Genomic DNA, 17254 nt, shown 5'->3' on the forward strand with positions numbered 1-17254 from the left:
TACCTATTTATGTGGATTTAATTTGCAATAATGTATTTCTATTACTTAATAAAGCTCTCTGGGTCCATGGACTGCTTTGTTTCCTCTATTCTGGCTGCATAGTGTGTCACTGTAAACAAAACTGAAAATGCATATTGATATGATTCCATCAATAGAATGGATGTTAAGTTCCTCTGGACCTTCTTATCAGGTTGAGGGTTACAAACACCTTGTCTGTCAATTATCCATTCAGCCAGTGAGTGGCCTTTAGCTCCATGCTGACCTTTAGAATGTGAGCAGAACAGAGCCAATTACAAACATCACACCTACTCCTCCACACACAGCTCAACATCACTAATGATGCACTAAGTGGCTGTAAAAGGCTACGATTTTTTGGCATGAACCTTTGAAAGTGAAAATGAATCTAATGCAGGACAACGTGAATGTGTGCATGTGTGCGTGTGTGTGTGTGTGTGTGTGTGTGTGTGTGTGTGTGTGTGCACAAGTTCAGAATTGTTCAAGCTTTCAAGTTCAAGCGTGCATGTGTCCCAAATTAAATGCATATTGCTGTTTGTTATATTTGTTATTCATATGGACAAGCGGACGACGTGTATGGGAAATCTCAGTGTCCATATGTGATAATCACTCGTGTTAAATCACATAAGCAGTATGAGAAACCCCTTTTTGGCTTTGGTTATAGGTCGAAAGTGGATCATATTGGGATTTCATGTTTTTTTATAGAGAGTAGTTTCTATCTTTCTGGACCATTTCAAAACCTGTAGAATACCATAGCTCTAAATGCTACAGTTGTTGCAGAATAATTGTGCTCAAGCAGCAGAACTGTTGTTCATGATGGTGGCTGCTTGATGTGTCTTTATCATAGTTCCTGGAATGTTGAAGACACCTGTTTTCAACAAGCAGCCCCCACCATGACCAACAATTGTAACCAATGAGGAAATCCTTTTGCAACCATTAAAACTACTGGATGCTGGCTACACAAAGTCATTGTGGTCAGTGGTCTGTTATTTATTCATTATCCCAACTTAGTCAAAACAATAATTTTGTTATACAAGATATTTGGATCATTGTTGCTAATTTCACTCCTTTTAGTGTCCATTGAGTTTTTCTTTCAGCCTGTGATTTTGAAAATAATTGTTTTACAGCCAACTTTTGTTGCACGATGGAGACACAGATCCCAGACTTCCCCTGAGAAACCCATGGCCTAAGTGCTACTAAATATATTAATTGTGTGTATATCCTGTCACCTAAAAGTACCCATCAAGTACAGTGGCCACAGCAGAACACACGGCAGTTTCATGGTATTTCCTTAGAACCACAGAAATGAATGTAAGTTATTGCACCACCATGTAAGGACAATATTAATATTTGTAGCTTCTAACTGAATCATTGTGGTTTTAAGTGCTATCGCTGCTTTATTGGAGTAAGAGTAGGAATGTCTGTAGTGAATTTGGGTTTTTATAAAACTAAAAATAAGGTTATTGTATACTTGCGGCTGCTTTTTTCAATCAACAGCGCTGCAGAAAGCTGCCAAGAGCTCCAGACAGTCGGGGGTATAAGAGCAGGCAGCACTGGAACAAAGCCAGAGACACATCACAGACAGGATGATAATAACTTCCAAAACACACAATGTACTCTGAGTGGTTTCTTTGGCAAGAAAAAATACTTTGAATGAGTAGTAGTTACGCTCACAGTTGAGTAGGCGGTCCTTAATGTGTCCAAGAACACATTCCTGTTCTCACTGCTATAAGAATGTGGTCACATGGGGCCAAAACCACCTCCGAATGTTGATCTGAGTGATTAGATCTCAATGTGTTGGCAATGACACGTGATACAACCAGGTCAGAACGGGGCCTATGAGAAAATGAATGCAGGATCTGCATCATCACCTACATTAATAATGTGGCAATTGCCTAGCCTAGAAATCTAGACGCCCCCTAGCGGCAGAAAATGTAATTTGCAGCCAGAGTCAGTCTAGCAACTCTCCGTTGACTTGCGAGCTGGAAAAACCAAATCCTGGTCAGGCCAATCACATCATGTATAGAGTCGGTGGGCGAGCTTAACATACGGCAGAGTTACGACGGTTCTGCGTGAATTCCCTGCTACTTGAAAACAAAGAAGATGGCTGCTGCTGCTGGCAAACACCGGTCTTTAGAATCGGCTTTAGCCACGACTCTGGAAGACTTGGAGTTAAGCACTGAAGTCATTCTTAAAAAAGATGTGTTCGGAGTTTTGCCGACCGGATACGGCAAAAGTTTAGTCTATCAGCTAGCGTTGCTCTGGTTGGCTGGTGCACAGGGAATTTGAAAGACTACCATTTATCCCGCCCCTCGGATTGAGCCCTGGCAGACCCAACATCTGGATATGGGTCTGGCTTGTCAGGCTAGCAATTATCTGCTTTGTGTCCATATTTGTTACAGTGTATATTTCAGCAGTGACAGCATGTGTCATGGCCAACCCTCCTAACCTCTCACCTTGTCCAGGTTGTTGTAAAAGTCGGCATTCCCAGCACAGAGATATCGTCCCAGCAGGGTGGCGTGTGTAGTGAAGACCGTTGCCATGGGAATCTTGCGGGAGCGAGAGAGAATAACCCCTGGACCTGCCTGCCACTCGTGGAAATGACCAATGACATTGGGCTTGTCTCCCAGCTGGTCTGTCAACTGGAGAACAAAAGATACATCTGAGTTGGAAATACAAGTGTTTACCTGTAAGTTCATATTGTAACTACCTTAAAGCTGCACCAGGCAATTTCACATGTTTGTAGCCACAAATGGCAGCAGGACAGAATTGACTGATAAGCAGTGTGCTGAACAGCAGGCTGAACACCAGCCCACCTCTTTGAAGAACCAGGTGATCAGGGATCCCAGGATGAGCGAGTCATTGGCCTCTCGGTCGTGGTAGGGCAGGCCTATCCTGCAGGTCTCCCACAGGTCCCCCTTCCAGCGGTCCAGGTTCCAGGCTGCAGAGCCAATGTCAAACAGGATCACAAAGGGACTGCCCTCAATCAGCCAGCGGCCAAAATGAACCTGCAGCGTCAACAACAGCAAAGGAAGCCCAGTGAGAGAGGTACCATTTTAGAAATACATTTTCAAAATCTAATTCCAGTGTGCTTGGGTACACTGAAATCATACTGTGATGAGAGTGCCAATTTCTTGCTCACACACAGCTCGCTCGCACTTATCTGGCAAGTAAAAGTGGTAGACAAAGTTTTCAGTGTCTTTACTTAAAGGTACGCTAAGTGATGTCACGCGTTTTTTAGGCTACAACATTTTTTGTCACATATGGCAAACATCTCCTCGCTATCCGCGAGCTGCCTGTCCTCTGAACACACTGTAAAAAAACGCGGTCTCTGTAGACAGCCTAGGGTCCACACAGGCCAACAAAAACAAAGTGATCCAACCTAGAACATGCAAACATACACAAACCGTGTTCCAGTGTTCAGCCAATAACGGACAAGAAGGATTTTGGGGGGGGTTAGTGCGCTGAAGCACAGAAGGGAGGGAACGGGATGAGGAGGAGGGAGGAGCAAGCTAGTCTTCATTTTTTTTTAAAATACTTTGAACGTCAACAAGAAGTAACGTTACCCAACATCACTTAGAGCACCTTTAAGTAGAAATAGAATCCCTACATGTACTAGTTCTTTGGTTGAAGCTTTAGTGTGTAACTTTTTTATATTAATGAACGTCCATTCCATTCAAGCCATTGCCAAATGAGTTGCTACAAAGCTAATGAAGACTATCAGCTCAACACAACTCTCTCTGGATTTCTCAGTAGGACTATGTGACTTTCAGGTTATCTTTATGTGGTCAGGCACTGTCGGCTGCTTATGTTGTCTTGAGGTTTGCAGGCTTGAAACATGAAATGAAATCATGGACTCATAAATGTAGTGATGATTCATTTTATCAGACCAATCAGCTGCCTATACTATAGCACACAGAAATGGTGTATAGCATGTTGGCCATACAGGACTATATCATTTGTCCATTCCCCTGGTTCATCAGCGTCTTTGGTTTATGACTGCCATCTAGTGGCCAGTTAATGGTGGATAGAGCATCAGCATCCTTAGTGAGAGTTTGGAAAACAGTAACATGCACAGTACACAGTGACACTGTTGGAAAGGTAAAATGAAAGTCATTCTCAAAGCTGTAGTTGAGCAACCTGGTATTACATACAGTACAGGCCAAAGGTTTGGACACACCTTCTCATTCAATGCGTTTCCTTTATTTTCATGACTATCTGTAGATTCTTACTGAAGGCATCAAAACTATGAATGAACACGTGGAATTATGTACTTAACAAAAAAGTGTGAAATAACTGACAACATGTCTTATATTCTAGTTTCTTCAAAGTAGCCACCCTTTGCTCTGATTACTGCTTTGGCATTCTCTTGATGAGCTTCAAGAGGTAGTCACCTGAAATGGTTTTCCAAAAGTCTTGAAGGAGTTCCCAGAGATGCTTAGCACTTGTTGGCCCTTTTGCCTTCACTCTGCGGTCCAGCTCACCCCAAACCATCTTGATTGGGTTCATGTCCGGTGACTGTGGAGGCCAGGTCATCTGGAGCAGCACTCCATCACTCTCCTTCTTGGTCAAATAGCCCTTACACAGCCTGGAGGTGTGTTTGGGGTCATTGTCCTGTTGAAAAATAAATGATGGTCCAACTAAACGCAAACCAGATGGGATGGCATGTTGCTGCAGGATGCTGTGGTAGCCATGCTGGTTCAGTATGCCTTCAATTTGGAATAAATCCCCAACAGTGTCACCAGCTAAGCACCCCCACACCATCACACCTCCTCCTCCATGCTTCACGGTGGGAACCAGGCATGTAGAATCCATCCGTTCACCTTTTCTGCGTCGCACAAAGACACGGTGGTTGGAACCAAAGATCTCAAATTTGGACTCATCAGACCACAGCACAGTTTCCACTGGTCTAATGTCCATTCCTTGTGTTTCTTGGCCCAAACAAATCTCTTCTGCTTGTTGCCTCTCCTTAGCAGTGGTTTCCTAGCAGCTATTTCACCATGAACGCCTGATTTGCGCAGTCTCCTCTTAACAGTTGTTCTAGAGATGTGTCTGCTGCTAGAACTCTGTGTGGCATTCATCTGGTCTCTAATCTGAGCTGCTGTTAACTTGCGATATCTGAGGCTGGTGACTCGGATGAACTTATCCTCAGCAGTAGAGGTGACTCTTGGTCTTCCTTTCCTGGGGCGGTCCTCATGTGAGCCAGTTTTCGTTGTAGCGCTTGATGGTTTTTGCGACTGCACTTTCAAAGTTTTCGCAATTTTCCAGACAGATTGACCTTCATTTGTTAGTAAGTAATGATGGCCACTCGTTTCTCTTTACTTAGCTGATTGGTTTTTGCCATAATATGAATTCTAACAGTTGTCCAATAGGGCTGTCGCCTGTGTATCAACCTGACTTCTGCACAACACAACTGATGGTCCCAACCCCATTAATAAGGGAAAAAATTCCACTAATTAACCCTGACAAGGCACACCTGTGAAGTGAAAACCATTTCAGGTGACTACCTCATGAAGCTCATTGAGAGAACACCAAGGGTTTGCAGAGTTATCAAAAAAGCAAAGGGTGGCTACTTTGAGGAATCTAAAATATAAGACATGTTTTCAGGTATTTCACACTTTTTTGTTAAGTACATAATTCCATATGTGTTCATTCATAGTTTTGATGCCTTCAGTGAGAATCTACAATGTAAATAGTCATGAAAATAAAGAAAACATTGAATGAGAAGGTGTGTCCAAATTTTTGGCCTGTACTGTATATGCAAATAGAAAATATCAATAGTAAAAAAAAAATCAACGTTGAACACCAACTTGATAGTACGGAAGAGGATTAGGGCCACATGTGCAATAAATGTATTGAATTCTGAGAAAAAATACTTTATTCTCAGAATTAGGGCTTTCTTTTAAACTTTACATTTTTTTTTTTGACTTTTCTCAGAACTCTGACTTTAAACTCAGAACTCAAATACATTTTTCACATGTGGCCCCAATCCTCTTCTGTATGATAGAATGCTCCCTCTGCAATTACTGAGAGAAAACATTGTTAATCTGATTTATTATTAGAAGTAATGGTGTAGCAGTAATGCTTATCATATCGTTTTTTTGTGGTGCTAGTACAGTAGTAGTTGAAGTGGTTAAAAGCAGTACAGTAGTGTTGGTGGTGTTAGCTGTAATAGCTAGCATGCTAGTAGTACTACTTATAAAAAGATTTGAGCTTGTGTACAGCAGTTGTGCTGTGTGAGAAGTTTTGGAAAAATGAACTCAGAGTTACATTATATACTTGACAGAAGCTTTTGTCCAAGGTGACTGACAATTCCTCCCCTTCACATACAAACTCATGGAGAGCAATTTGAGGTTCATTAAGGCATGAAGGATGCTAGAAGTTTCAAAAACTTTGTCAATTATTATTATAAATTGAATTGAATCAAATTTAATATCCTCTGTCCCCAAACACCTAGTCAGATGTGCACTGAACCCAGCAGCAAGTGCAGCTCAAATCACGTTGTGTCTGAAAGGGCTTTAATGGACAACCCGCTCCAGACTCAGCTATGATTAATGTATTTGTTTAGCCTGGTTTTCCCACATAAAAAGTTTGAAAAAACTCTGAAAAGGAGCACATCTACTCTGTCCCTCATTTATATATTGCTTTTATTGTCAGGGCTGATCGCACCCCTGGCTTCTCTTTTGATACCCTTTTGTTTAGCGTAGTGTGCTGGTTTCGCTGTAGCATTATGCTAATGATGCCACCCGCAGGTTGATGGGTGAGGTTCTTTAGTCTGGGATGTTTGACCTTTCCCTGGCTGTCTAAATTCATTTTTGGTCATTGGTACCTTGCAGTTTCAAGGCTGAAATGCTAAGCCATGGCGTTGACTGCATATTTCGCTCATGATATGTCTTGTAGCATATATAAAACACCATATGGACATGTTAACAAGGTTAAAAACTTTTTTTTATTGGTTTAAATGATATTAAAACTGAGACAGCACTCCCCATTTCCTGAAACAAGTTAGACATAAGACATTTTTGTCTGTCTCCCACCTGGCAGCCGTTGTGGATGAGAGCGTCCATGGCCTTCCTGATGGCGGGGTTTGGCGGCTCGCAGGCCTCCACCTGAGTCTTAAAGTTGTGTTCGAAGTAGGGCCCCATCATGTAGTAGTTCTCCCCCCATTCATCCACTGTGATCTTGGCTTTGGTCTGGATCACTGTGTAGATTCCTCCAACTGCAATCAATCAGTGAATGGAAAAGATAGCTCTGAAGTTGTGTTTTTTAACTTCCCGCCGCCCAATTTGGTCCAATTACAGTAACTCTGAGGACCCCCTAGGGGTCACGGACCCCCTGTTGAAGATTTCTGCTTTAGTGTTTAACTTTCTGATATTAACGAACGTCTGTTACATTCAAGCCATTGCCAAATGAGTTGCTACAAAGCTAATTAAGACTATCAGCTCCACACAACTCTCTCTGGATTTCTCAGTAGGACTATGTTCAGAAGATTGGGGCGTCTGGCGTCTTTTGCGCGCAGAAACTCGAGTGAAGATAATGACCTCTTCTGAAGAATCCATCATGTTTTTTTTTATCCTCCTTTGCTGCTAGTAACTGTGTGGAGGGGGGTGGTGCGCGATCAGGTAAGGCTCGTATCATGTGGACACGCCGACAGTTTTGTTGTCATTCCCTAGAATTCCTCATGGGGGAGACAAAAGCTACGCACTATAGCTTTAAAATAGTCTTTATTAAACCTAAATGCTCAAATGGGTCTCCCGTAATCCTGAGGTTGATACTGGGCTATTGAGTGTAGTTTGTCGAACACAAACAGAATTTTCTATTTTGCAACAGGCCAGAACATGTGGAAGTGTTTTTCCCAGTCTCTCACGTGGAAACAAAAAGACAAGTATTGATTATGGACGTCCATCAACAATCAGTGAGCTCATAATGACGTCTAAACTGCATCAGAGAACAGGCATTACATAACAGCTGAGGGCAGAGAAAACAGCAGAATGGCCAATAACCTTGTTGTTTGACAACATGACCATGTACTGCATAGAAGCAGAGGAACTCACTTAGACTTACAGTATATTCAAAATCAAAGTTTACAGGAAAGAAGGGCATTTTAGAAACACTTTAGAGGTTATGAGTCTATAGGACTTTCTGGATAAGATGTGCTTTGGTTGATTTTACTGTTTTTGGTTGGAAAAATTAATTGTTAAAGCTTTAGTGTGTAACTTTTTTATAATAATGAATGTCTGTTACATTCAAGCCATTGCCAAATGAGTTGCTACAAAGCTAATTAAGACTATCAGCTCCACACAACTCTCTCTGGATCTCTCAGTAGGACTATGTTCAGAAGATTGGGGCGTCCAGGGACTCAAAGAAGTAGAGTGAAGATAATGACCTCTTCTGAAGAGTCCATCATGTTTTTTTTAATCCTCCGTGTCCTTCTTGGTATCACAGAAGGCTCTTATCATGTGGACATGCAACAGTTTTGTTGTCATTACTTAGAATTCCTCATGGGGGAGACAAAAAATATGCACCATAGCTTTAATTTTGTTTTAGTAATCAGATATGGTATCTGTGACAGTTGTCTTTCGACCAAAATGCCAGAGGTGGAAAGTAATGAATTACAATTACGCACATTACTGTAACTGAGTAGTTTCTTTGTGTACTTTTACTTTTTAAAGTAGTTTTAAAATCTGTAATTTAGCTTTCACTTACATATGTTTTTTGTTTGAAGTATTGTACTTTGATAAATTTGAAATCACATTTGTAACTGAGTAAAAAAAAAAGTAAATAAATAAGCTCTCTACCATTGCTTTGGCAAAGTATTCAAGTAGTAGTCAACAAATTAAAATCAAAATGTTTTTTGACACTTTTTTAGGTTTTTGGCTTTGAGCCTTTATTAAATCACAAGACTGATTTAATTAAATAAGTATAGTAAGTATAAATATATTAAATAAGTATCAATATAAAAAAATTTTACTCTGAGTAAACTTCAAATGAGCTACTTTTTACTTTTACTTGAGTAGATTTTTGCAACGGTAATCTTTCTTGTACTTAAGTAAAAGTTCATCAAAGTAATAGTACTTTTACTGTAGAATAAGTAGAATGTTTGTGTACTCTTTCCACCTCTGCAAAATTATTATACTCTGTTAGGCATTATACACCACAGGATACTGTATTAGACATGTTGGTGCCTATGTTACTCAATGTTACTCACAGTTACAAAAGCTCTACATTCCCCAGAGTACAGAGATCATGACCTCAGCATCCTTTGTAGTATGGCTCTGTCTCCGTCTCAGTCAAGGCTAAAGTCAAGTCAAGTCAACCATTAGAAACCAACACCAACAAGCATATGTTTTTTTACACCTCTTGTCCAAGAATTGATATGTCCAGTTTGTTCAGTGTCAAATTTGTTCACGTTTGTGCCTTTGATTTTATACATGTCAGCCCGAGGCTAAAATGGCCAAAGTAAAAGCTGTTCCTCTTTCACAACGTAGCTGCAGTTTAATGTTTAACTCTTCAGAGGGAACAGGCTCTGTCTCCATGCTCACTGGATTTCAATATTTGCTCTCTCAGGGGTTAAGAGGCACAGTTTGACACAATACAAATACTGCCAGACTTTTGAAGTGCTAAGTTATAAGCATCAGTGGACATATTTGATTTATTACTTTTAATGAAATGCTCTGTATGGAATTATTATTCAACAGTTGTTGTTATGCATTTAGAGGAATCTTTCCTGGCAAAGTCAATGAAAGTTTTCACTTATTATTATGTGATTATGATGGGTTTTGATCCAAAATGGATTCAAATAGTTGAAATGAGTATGCCGCAGGTGCTTCAAGTATCTTAAAATATTGTATAGTTTTGCAATACTTTGTAGAGCTACAAAGATTAATCGATTAGTTGTCAATTTTTAAATTAACCGCTAACTATTTTGATTAATAAATCTGCTTGAGTAAAATTTTTGGAAGAAATTTCTGATTCCAGCGTGTTACAGTTTTTCACAATCGCTATGACACTTTTTTCAATACTTTTAACAACTTTCCTAAACTCTTAACGCACCAACACACCTACAACACACGATTGGCAAAACAGTTAATTTCATGCTCAAAATCACACATTGTAAACTAAACTCCAACACCGATTTTCAAAATACAAAAATTCACTAACACAATACACTGTGTTTACCAAAACAATGTATTCATGTCTCAAAATCAAATAATTCTTCCAAAACACTAACACATGTTCTCTCCCAACAGGAACATTTAGTCAATCATAGCACAATGTCATAAAAAACACTAACATCCCATGGAATAACAGAAACTACATTATTTTATGTATCAGGTCTGCCCTTATACAACAGACAAAAGTGACTGTATTGATCATAGATTGTGTTTTGGACTGCAGTTTCTGTTGAAGCCTCTACATTTTTGTTTTGTTGGGTTTAGCAAATTTTTTTAAAGATTATTTTTTGGGGTTTTCTTCCTTTATTCGACAGGACAGCTAGTTGAGAAAGGGCAGAGAGAGAAAGGGGGAAGACATGCAGGAAATAGTCACAAGTCGGATTTGAACCCTGGATATCTGCGTCAAGGCATAAACCTCCAAGTATACGTGCGCCTGCTCTACCCACTGAGCCAACCCGGCCACCATTTTCTTTCTTTTGCTGCAGAGATTCAATACAAAAAATGATTGACCCATCTCAGAGTAGCTTTATAGAAAGTACGGTTTGTGAAAAAAAGGAGACAGAGACAGAATTGTCCTGGTCCTCCTCTTCCTCTCCCTCGTGAAGGCATTTTTCTTATTTTCTGTGTTCATCTACAGTATATTGTTCAAATAGGTCCTTTTTTACTGGACTACCATATGATTATGCGATTGAAAGAACCTCAACACCTGTGTGTTTACTAGAAGGGAACTAGCTGTGATCGATCTATTTGCATGACTTCAATCAGCTGTTTCTCAATAAATGCATATATAAAATGCAGGGGATATATTTGTGTTTCAATTTACAATATGATCAACTGTTCACTTTGACTTTAGCCTATAAGTTAGGTTTAGAACATGATGTTATCTGTTCTGACATACAGTGTGAAAGCATTTGTAAATTTGGCAGTGAAGATCCATTGTTTTGGTTTTGGTGGAGCTTGTGTGTAAAAGAAGTTCAAGCATTTTAAATTTGTGTTAACTGTATGCATTTTGTGTCAAAGCAAGAAGAAATGTGTTAATTGTATAGCCTACACAGACGGATGTGTGTTAACTGTGTTAAGAGTTTAGGAAAGTTGTTAAAAGTATTGAAAAAAGTGTCATAGCGATTGTGAAAAACTGTAAATGTGAATATTGTTCTCTAGTTTCTTCTCTCCTCTGTGACAGTAAACTGAATATCTTTGAGTTGTGGACAAAACGAGACATTTGAGGATGTCATCTTGGACTTTTTGGGAAACACTAATCAACCTTTTTATGCCATTTTCTGACATTTTATTGACCAAACAACTAATATAAATAATATAAATAAATAAATAATCGAGAACATAATAGATTAATCAACAGTGAAAATAATAGTTGCAGCCCTAATACTTTGAAAGAAAGGATTGAACTCATGCTTACTGCATGGATACATACAACATCTGATTTCTTTCAGAAATGAAAGCATCATAACACTTCTGATCTGACCTTTGTTGGTGACCTCCCAGGCCACCTCGAAGAGCAGCAGGTCCTCCACAGGCAGCTCGGCTTCGTCCCAGGCCGGCAGCACCCCGCTCAGGGACGTCATGGACAGGGAACGGGACAGCGGCATCTTAAAAGGTCTGCAGGTCAGACAGACACCACCTGGAATTTAGAACTGTGGCAGTCTGTAAATAAATCCTTTAAACAGGCCTGAGCTCAGCTGGGACAGTCCTCCAGGACAAGATAATAGAGACTGGTGGGAGCAAAGAGCTTCCACCACAACTACTATGGCTGAACCAGACAGCAAGAGAGAGAGAGACACACACACACACACACACACACATACGTACGTACGTCTGGGTGAAAGGTTTGGTAAAGTTGTTGCTGGGCTGAACTGAATGGGATTGTGAAATGTAAATGAATGAAACTAGGTCTCAGGATGGAATGCTATTATCACTATGTCACTATGGCAGTGTATCCAATCATGAATTTACAGTTAGCATCAGTACTGGACTGTTGGCTACATTACTTAGCTTTTCATTTTTCTGTGTTTAGTTTATTTGACAGGGACAGTGCTTGTTCATCAGTGGAAACTGTAAATGAGCCTATGGGGTTATAGTAGCACGTCTCGCTGCCCTCAGCACATAGCAAAGCAACAGTCTTTGTTTGGACTGCTCACACACTTTAAACGTAAATTTACAGCGTTACATTCCATGGTGCATGGTCCCACTGCTCACAATTTTCTAACAAAGAACAAACAAAGAATCTCTCACAGTCCAGTGTGCTGACTCTGTGGTGTGCAGCAGTCCTCTGAAGGTCCAGCACGCTACTGCAAATAAAGTGAGAGTGGAATTAGTCCAACAAGAATCAGCTGAGACAAATAACTCACCTTGCACTGCTCTCATGATCTATCCCCACACTTGCAGCTGATTGCAGACCATGTCAACCTCCGCAGTTATAGGCTAACAAGACTCTGAATTTCTGAATTTGTACGTTTTCCAATAAAGGCATTCTATTCTATTCTATTTTCATCTGTTATCCCTGGCCAGATATTACAGTGAACTGAAACCACTTTTTCAAAACTCTTCATGCAGTCTGCATTACCAACCTAAGAAATGCAAAAGAACAGGGAGCATTACATAAATTATGAACATCATCTTTGAAGTTTGCATGATTTTTAACACATATCAGTATTTCATTATAGAGTAAGAATCACACCTTTTCATTTGACAGTACTAAAGTTTAAGAAACAAGAATGAATCAGAAACGTTCTTTAATGTCCTTTATTTTTTATATATCTTTGCATATAGTAATTTACTTACAAAAAAATATCTCGTGAAATTCCAGGGCTGCAATAATAATAAAAAAAAAAACATCAACTAAATGTGTAGTATAATGACTCATACTGTGCAGTACTGTGTGGGTTTTTGGCCTCAAGTTCTCTTCTGAAATCAGCTGTTTGGAATGATTAGTTCTTCATTTTATTGTAAATATTCTGCTAAGATTTTCCATATATTTAAATATAGTCCTGCAGAAATGCACAAAATTTGCATCAATCTGTTTTGAATTTTTTTTTTTACAACTGCTTTGTAAAAGCATTGAGGGATTTTGGTGAATGTTGTCATAGAATGCATTTCGTGTGAAAGCAATGGAAATTGATTCACAGTTATTTACTGTGTGAAGAGTTTTGACAACGTGACTTCAGTTTTGACCAATGCATTTTAGCAATCAAAAAAAAACTGTAAAAAAGCACCCTAAAAATAGAATAGAATAAAATGAAATAACTTATACAATTCTTTTTATTTTTTTAAAATAAATATTTCACACTCCACAGTAGAGATAGACAAGAAATATGGGGAGAGAGCAAGCAAGTGTTGGAGTTGCATGGTTTGCATCAGACCAGACTACTGGGCCAGGGAGACTACTTTTGTTGTTGCAGTCCTGTGGAGCCCTCTGGCTTGTCATACGTGTAGTGCAACGATGTCTAAAATTCTTTTTTCCCATGAGAGCATGGCAAAAATTATAAGACCACAGACATTTTGTGGAAAACTGAGAATATTGAATACAACTTGAATATAAAAAACAATAGTTTATTGATGAAAGAATTCATGTTTTGCTGGCAACGTATAGCACAAAGTAAGTTAGAATATTCTTTAATTACATACCTTAGATTTCTGATGATTTTGACATTTGCCCAGAAAATAATTCACTTTACAAGGGTGGAATAATTTACACATGTATACAAAATTGCGATATTGCAATTCATGTTAAAAATGTTTACAGTAGACATAGATCATTATCATCACCATTACATCAGCAGCACTGTTGTCATCATCAGCATCTCTAATTATCCTGGTTCATCGTCATAGTCATCATCATTTTCTTTTTCATCATCATCATCATCATCGTCATCATACACCATCGTTGATATAAACTGTGAAGCTGTGAAGCTGTGTGCCAAACGGGTCAACAACACTTATATTGATAAAGGAAACTCGTTTTTTCATATTAATCAAACCATAATGACCATGTTTGTCGAGCTTTTATTAAGTCAATCCTGTCCTTTTCTTTTGTGTCATGGTTTGGTCACTCATCCTTACAGGAAATTAATTCAACCCTTATAGAACTGGCTCAGGTTTGCCCTGCACCAGTTTTAGACTGCCGGGGGACTTCCTTTGACACACTGAGCTCCTCTCTCCTCCTCCTTGTGCTATCTCGCATCACAGTTTCACTGGGATAAGGGTGGCACCTAAATCATGGTTGCAGCTGCAGCGGTGGTCCTGCTCAGAGCCCTGCTACACCCTTCTACACCCTGCCATGCCCTGCTACGCCCTGACCTGCTAAAACTATTTTTTCTAGTCATAGTTCCATTATCTTTATTGTTACCCTGCTACGCCCTGCAGTGCCCTGCTATACCATTAACTACTACAACTACCATTTCTAGTCATAGTTCCATTATCTTTATTGTCACTATAATTGCCACTGTTCATCGCCTACCAAGAGCCTGGGTCTGTCCCAGGTTTCTCCCTAAAAGGAAGTTTTCCTCACCACCCGAGGTTATTCCCTAAAAGGGAGTTTTTCCTCGCCACTAAATGCTCTTGGGGGAATTGCTGGAATTGTTGGGTCTTTGTAAATTATAGAGTGTTGAATTGAATTCAATTATTATAATTGCCACTGTTCATCATACCCCCAACCGGCACCAGGAGACGCCCACCCACCAAGAGCCTGGGTCTGTCCCAGGTTTCTGCCTAAAAGGAAGTTTGGCCTCACCACTGTTGCACTAAATGCTAGCTCATGGGAAATTGTTGGGTCTTTGTAAATTATAGAGTGGTCTAGACCTACTCTATCTTTAATGTGTCTTGAGATAACTCTTGTTATGATTAGATACTATAAATAAAATTGAATTGACTTGAATTCCTTAAACAACAAAACTACCTACGGGTACAAATAAAGTAACCTTACCTGAACCTGAACCTGAACCTGAACCCATACAATGTAAAGCCAGCAATGTGATGCTTACTTTGTGCGTTGGGCCTCCCTCCCTGCAACACAATGTTGTATTACGCGCATGAAAGTCTAGAATTAAAATGGAATAGAGTTAAAGCACAGTTTACTCAGTCCACCATCTTTGCATTACTGCAGCCAAACTGGAACCTGGATTGTGCAATTAAGCTTCCTGATATTCCAGCCCTGTTTCTTATTTGATTTTAAAATGTTCACGACTTTGCCATTTTTCAACATAACATATTATCTTGTACTGGATGAATGATCCCAGTAGCAAACTGGCATCATTTCCCAGAAATGATGATACATTTCCGCAATTTACAGCGCAGAGACGCAGGCGGCTGTGATTGGCTGTGTGCTGCAAGAGCACAAGGTCACCTGGTGGAAATATAAAACAGGTCTGATAGGAGTGAATGTGTTAGTGCCTGGTGAGGGAGGTAAACAGAAGAACCTTAATCTGCACTGTTTGGATGAAGAGAGAGAGAGAGAGAGAGAGAGGATTTGTGTCTTCTGTCCAACATGAGACTTGTGGCTCTGATTGTGGTGTGCGGGCTGATTGTTGGAGGGAGTGTGGGAGCAGCTCCGCCGGGATTCCACTCTGCACAGAGGACGCATGCAACAGGTGGGCAACCTCATGAGATGAATGAGAACTAATAAAAAAAGACATTCTTCGCAATAATAATACTTTGTCTAATATTATTATCTTTCGTTAGACTTTCTTGAACACAGCAGGACTTTTGCTTTTTGTTTGAGGGGGGGTTTAGTCAACATTATTTTTTAAAGAAATCTCTGGTTCTGAAACCGCATTTAGGAATTCATGTTGGGTACCAAGATTAACACAAAATGTAGTTAAACAGTTAACTGAATAAATACAATATTATATTACCTTCTACTATATGTGTGTGTGTGTGTGTGTGTGTGTGTGTGTGGGTGCATTTCTTATATATGAATAGTAGAAGTGAAATTTGTTATTTAGTATAAATGACTTAGTTAGAAATAGTGATAGTGCAGATGAGCTTTTCTGTTTTTTACTTGCTGTCTTTATCTAATGTAGTGTTATGCATTGTACCTGAGTGAATATTACTCTGTATATTGCTTTTATGTGCTGACTGTAATAAGTCTTTTTTTTTTTTTGCTATTTTAAAACTGGCCTTGGGACAAGAGATGCAAATTAGCCTGTTAAGCTAACTCTGGCTCATTTACAGTTACTTTGCTGTTGATTAATAAGCACTGTCCCTGTCAAATAAACAAATAAATGAAATTTGTCTGATTTTCCTGATCCCAGCAGCAGGCTGCAGGTGCATGTATTCAGCTGATGTGTCCAGCTGTGAGCTGATGTTTGCTGCTGTCGTCCTCAGGATCAGTCCTCTCTGCACTCAGGAGAAGAGCTGCAGGAGACTTGTTGGCGGAGGACGCCAACCCGTGTTTCTCCCTGAGAGAGAATGAAGACCAGCGGCAGCTCCTGTGCAACGACCGCGGTAGTAAATTCAACTTCAACCCGTTCGGCCTCCGCTTTGGGAAACGCTACAATGGCTACGTTTACAGAAGAGCCGTTAAAACAGCCAGGACAAATGAAGTTTCACCCCTTTCTCTCTTCTCGTGAGAACTGGAGGTGCCTACTTGAAACAGATGTGTCTTCTTCTGAGGATTTGTGTCCCATTGGTCCATTTGTGTTTAAAAAGTCCTTTTTCTTCAGATAAAAACGTTTCTGTGAATAAAACTTTTGTACCTACCTTTACTGTGAATTTCTTTCTTTCTTTTAAGAATTGCGAGAGGTTAATAAAAGAAACTATCACAAAAATATATTAAGATAAGGAAACATAATGAAATAACATTTTGTAACATTTGTTTGCTCTTAGTCATCTCAGTATTTGGGAAATGCAATTGAAATAGTGCAGTCAGTGGAAATTTAAATTACACAATAAAAGCGCCCTATGGTGACCCAATTGTCATTTTCTGCAGTGGCTTTATCCAACCATGAGATGACACTGCACTGCCTTCAGAAATGACACAAGTGACCTACAGACGTCCTTCAGCAGCCAGATTCGTGGTGCATTATTGTGCAAATAAGCATCATATATGT

At 39.7% G+C, this 17254-nt stretch overlaps 1 protein-coding gene across 3 annotated transcripts in view; it reads right to left on the minus strand.

Moving 5' to 3' along the window:
- The window catches only part of gys2 (glycogen synthase 2), a 31183-nt gene extending 18604 nt beyond the window's left edge, over positions 1–12579 (minus strand). Inside the window, exons 1-5 of one of the 3 annotated variants that reach the window (XM_028570144.1) lie at positions 12557–12579; positions 11674–11807; positions 7053–7234; positions 2832–3023; positions 2472–2657 (exon numbers count right to left, since the gene is read on the minus strand). In XM_028570144.1, the coding sequence (XP_028425945.1) occupies positions 2472–2657; positions 2832–3023; positions 7053–7234; positions 11674–11797 (684 nt within the window). In that variant the 5' untranslated portion in view covers positions 11798–11807; positions 12557–12579. Of the gene's footprint in view, positions 1–2471; positions 2658–2831; positions 3024–7052; positions 7235–11673; positions 11808–12021; positions 12072–12440; positions 12530–12556 lie in introns of those variants that run through there. The other 2 variants (XM_028570143.1, XM_028570145.1) reach the window with 2 other exon arrangements.
- Positions 12580–17254: the final 4675 nt, after the last annotated feature.

The sequence above is a fragment of the Perca flavescens genome, chromosome 23 (genome assembly GCF_004354835.1).
Source record: "Perca flavescens isolate YP-PL-M2 chromosome 23, PFLA_1.0, whole genome shotgun sequence".
NCBI lineage: Eukaryota > Metazoa > Chordata > Actinopteri > Perciformes > Percidae > Perca > Perca flavescens.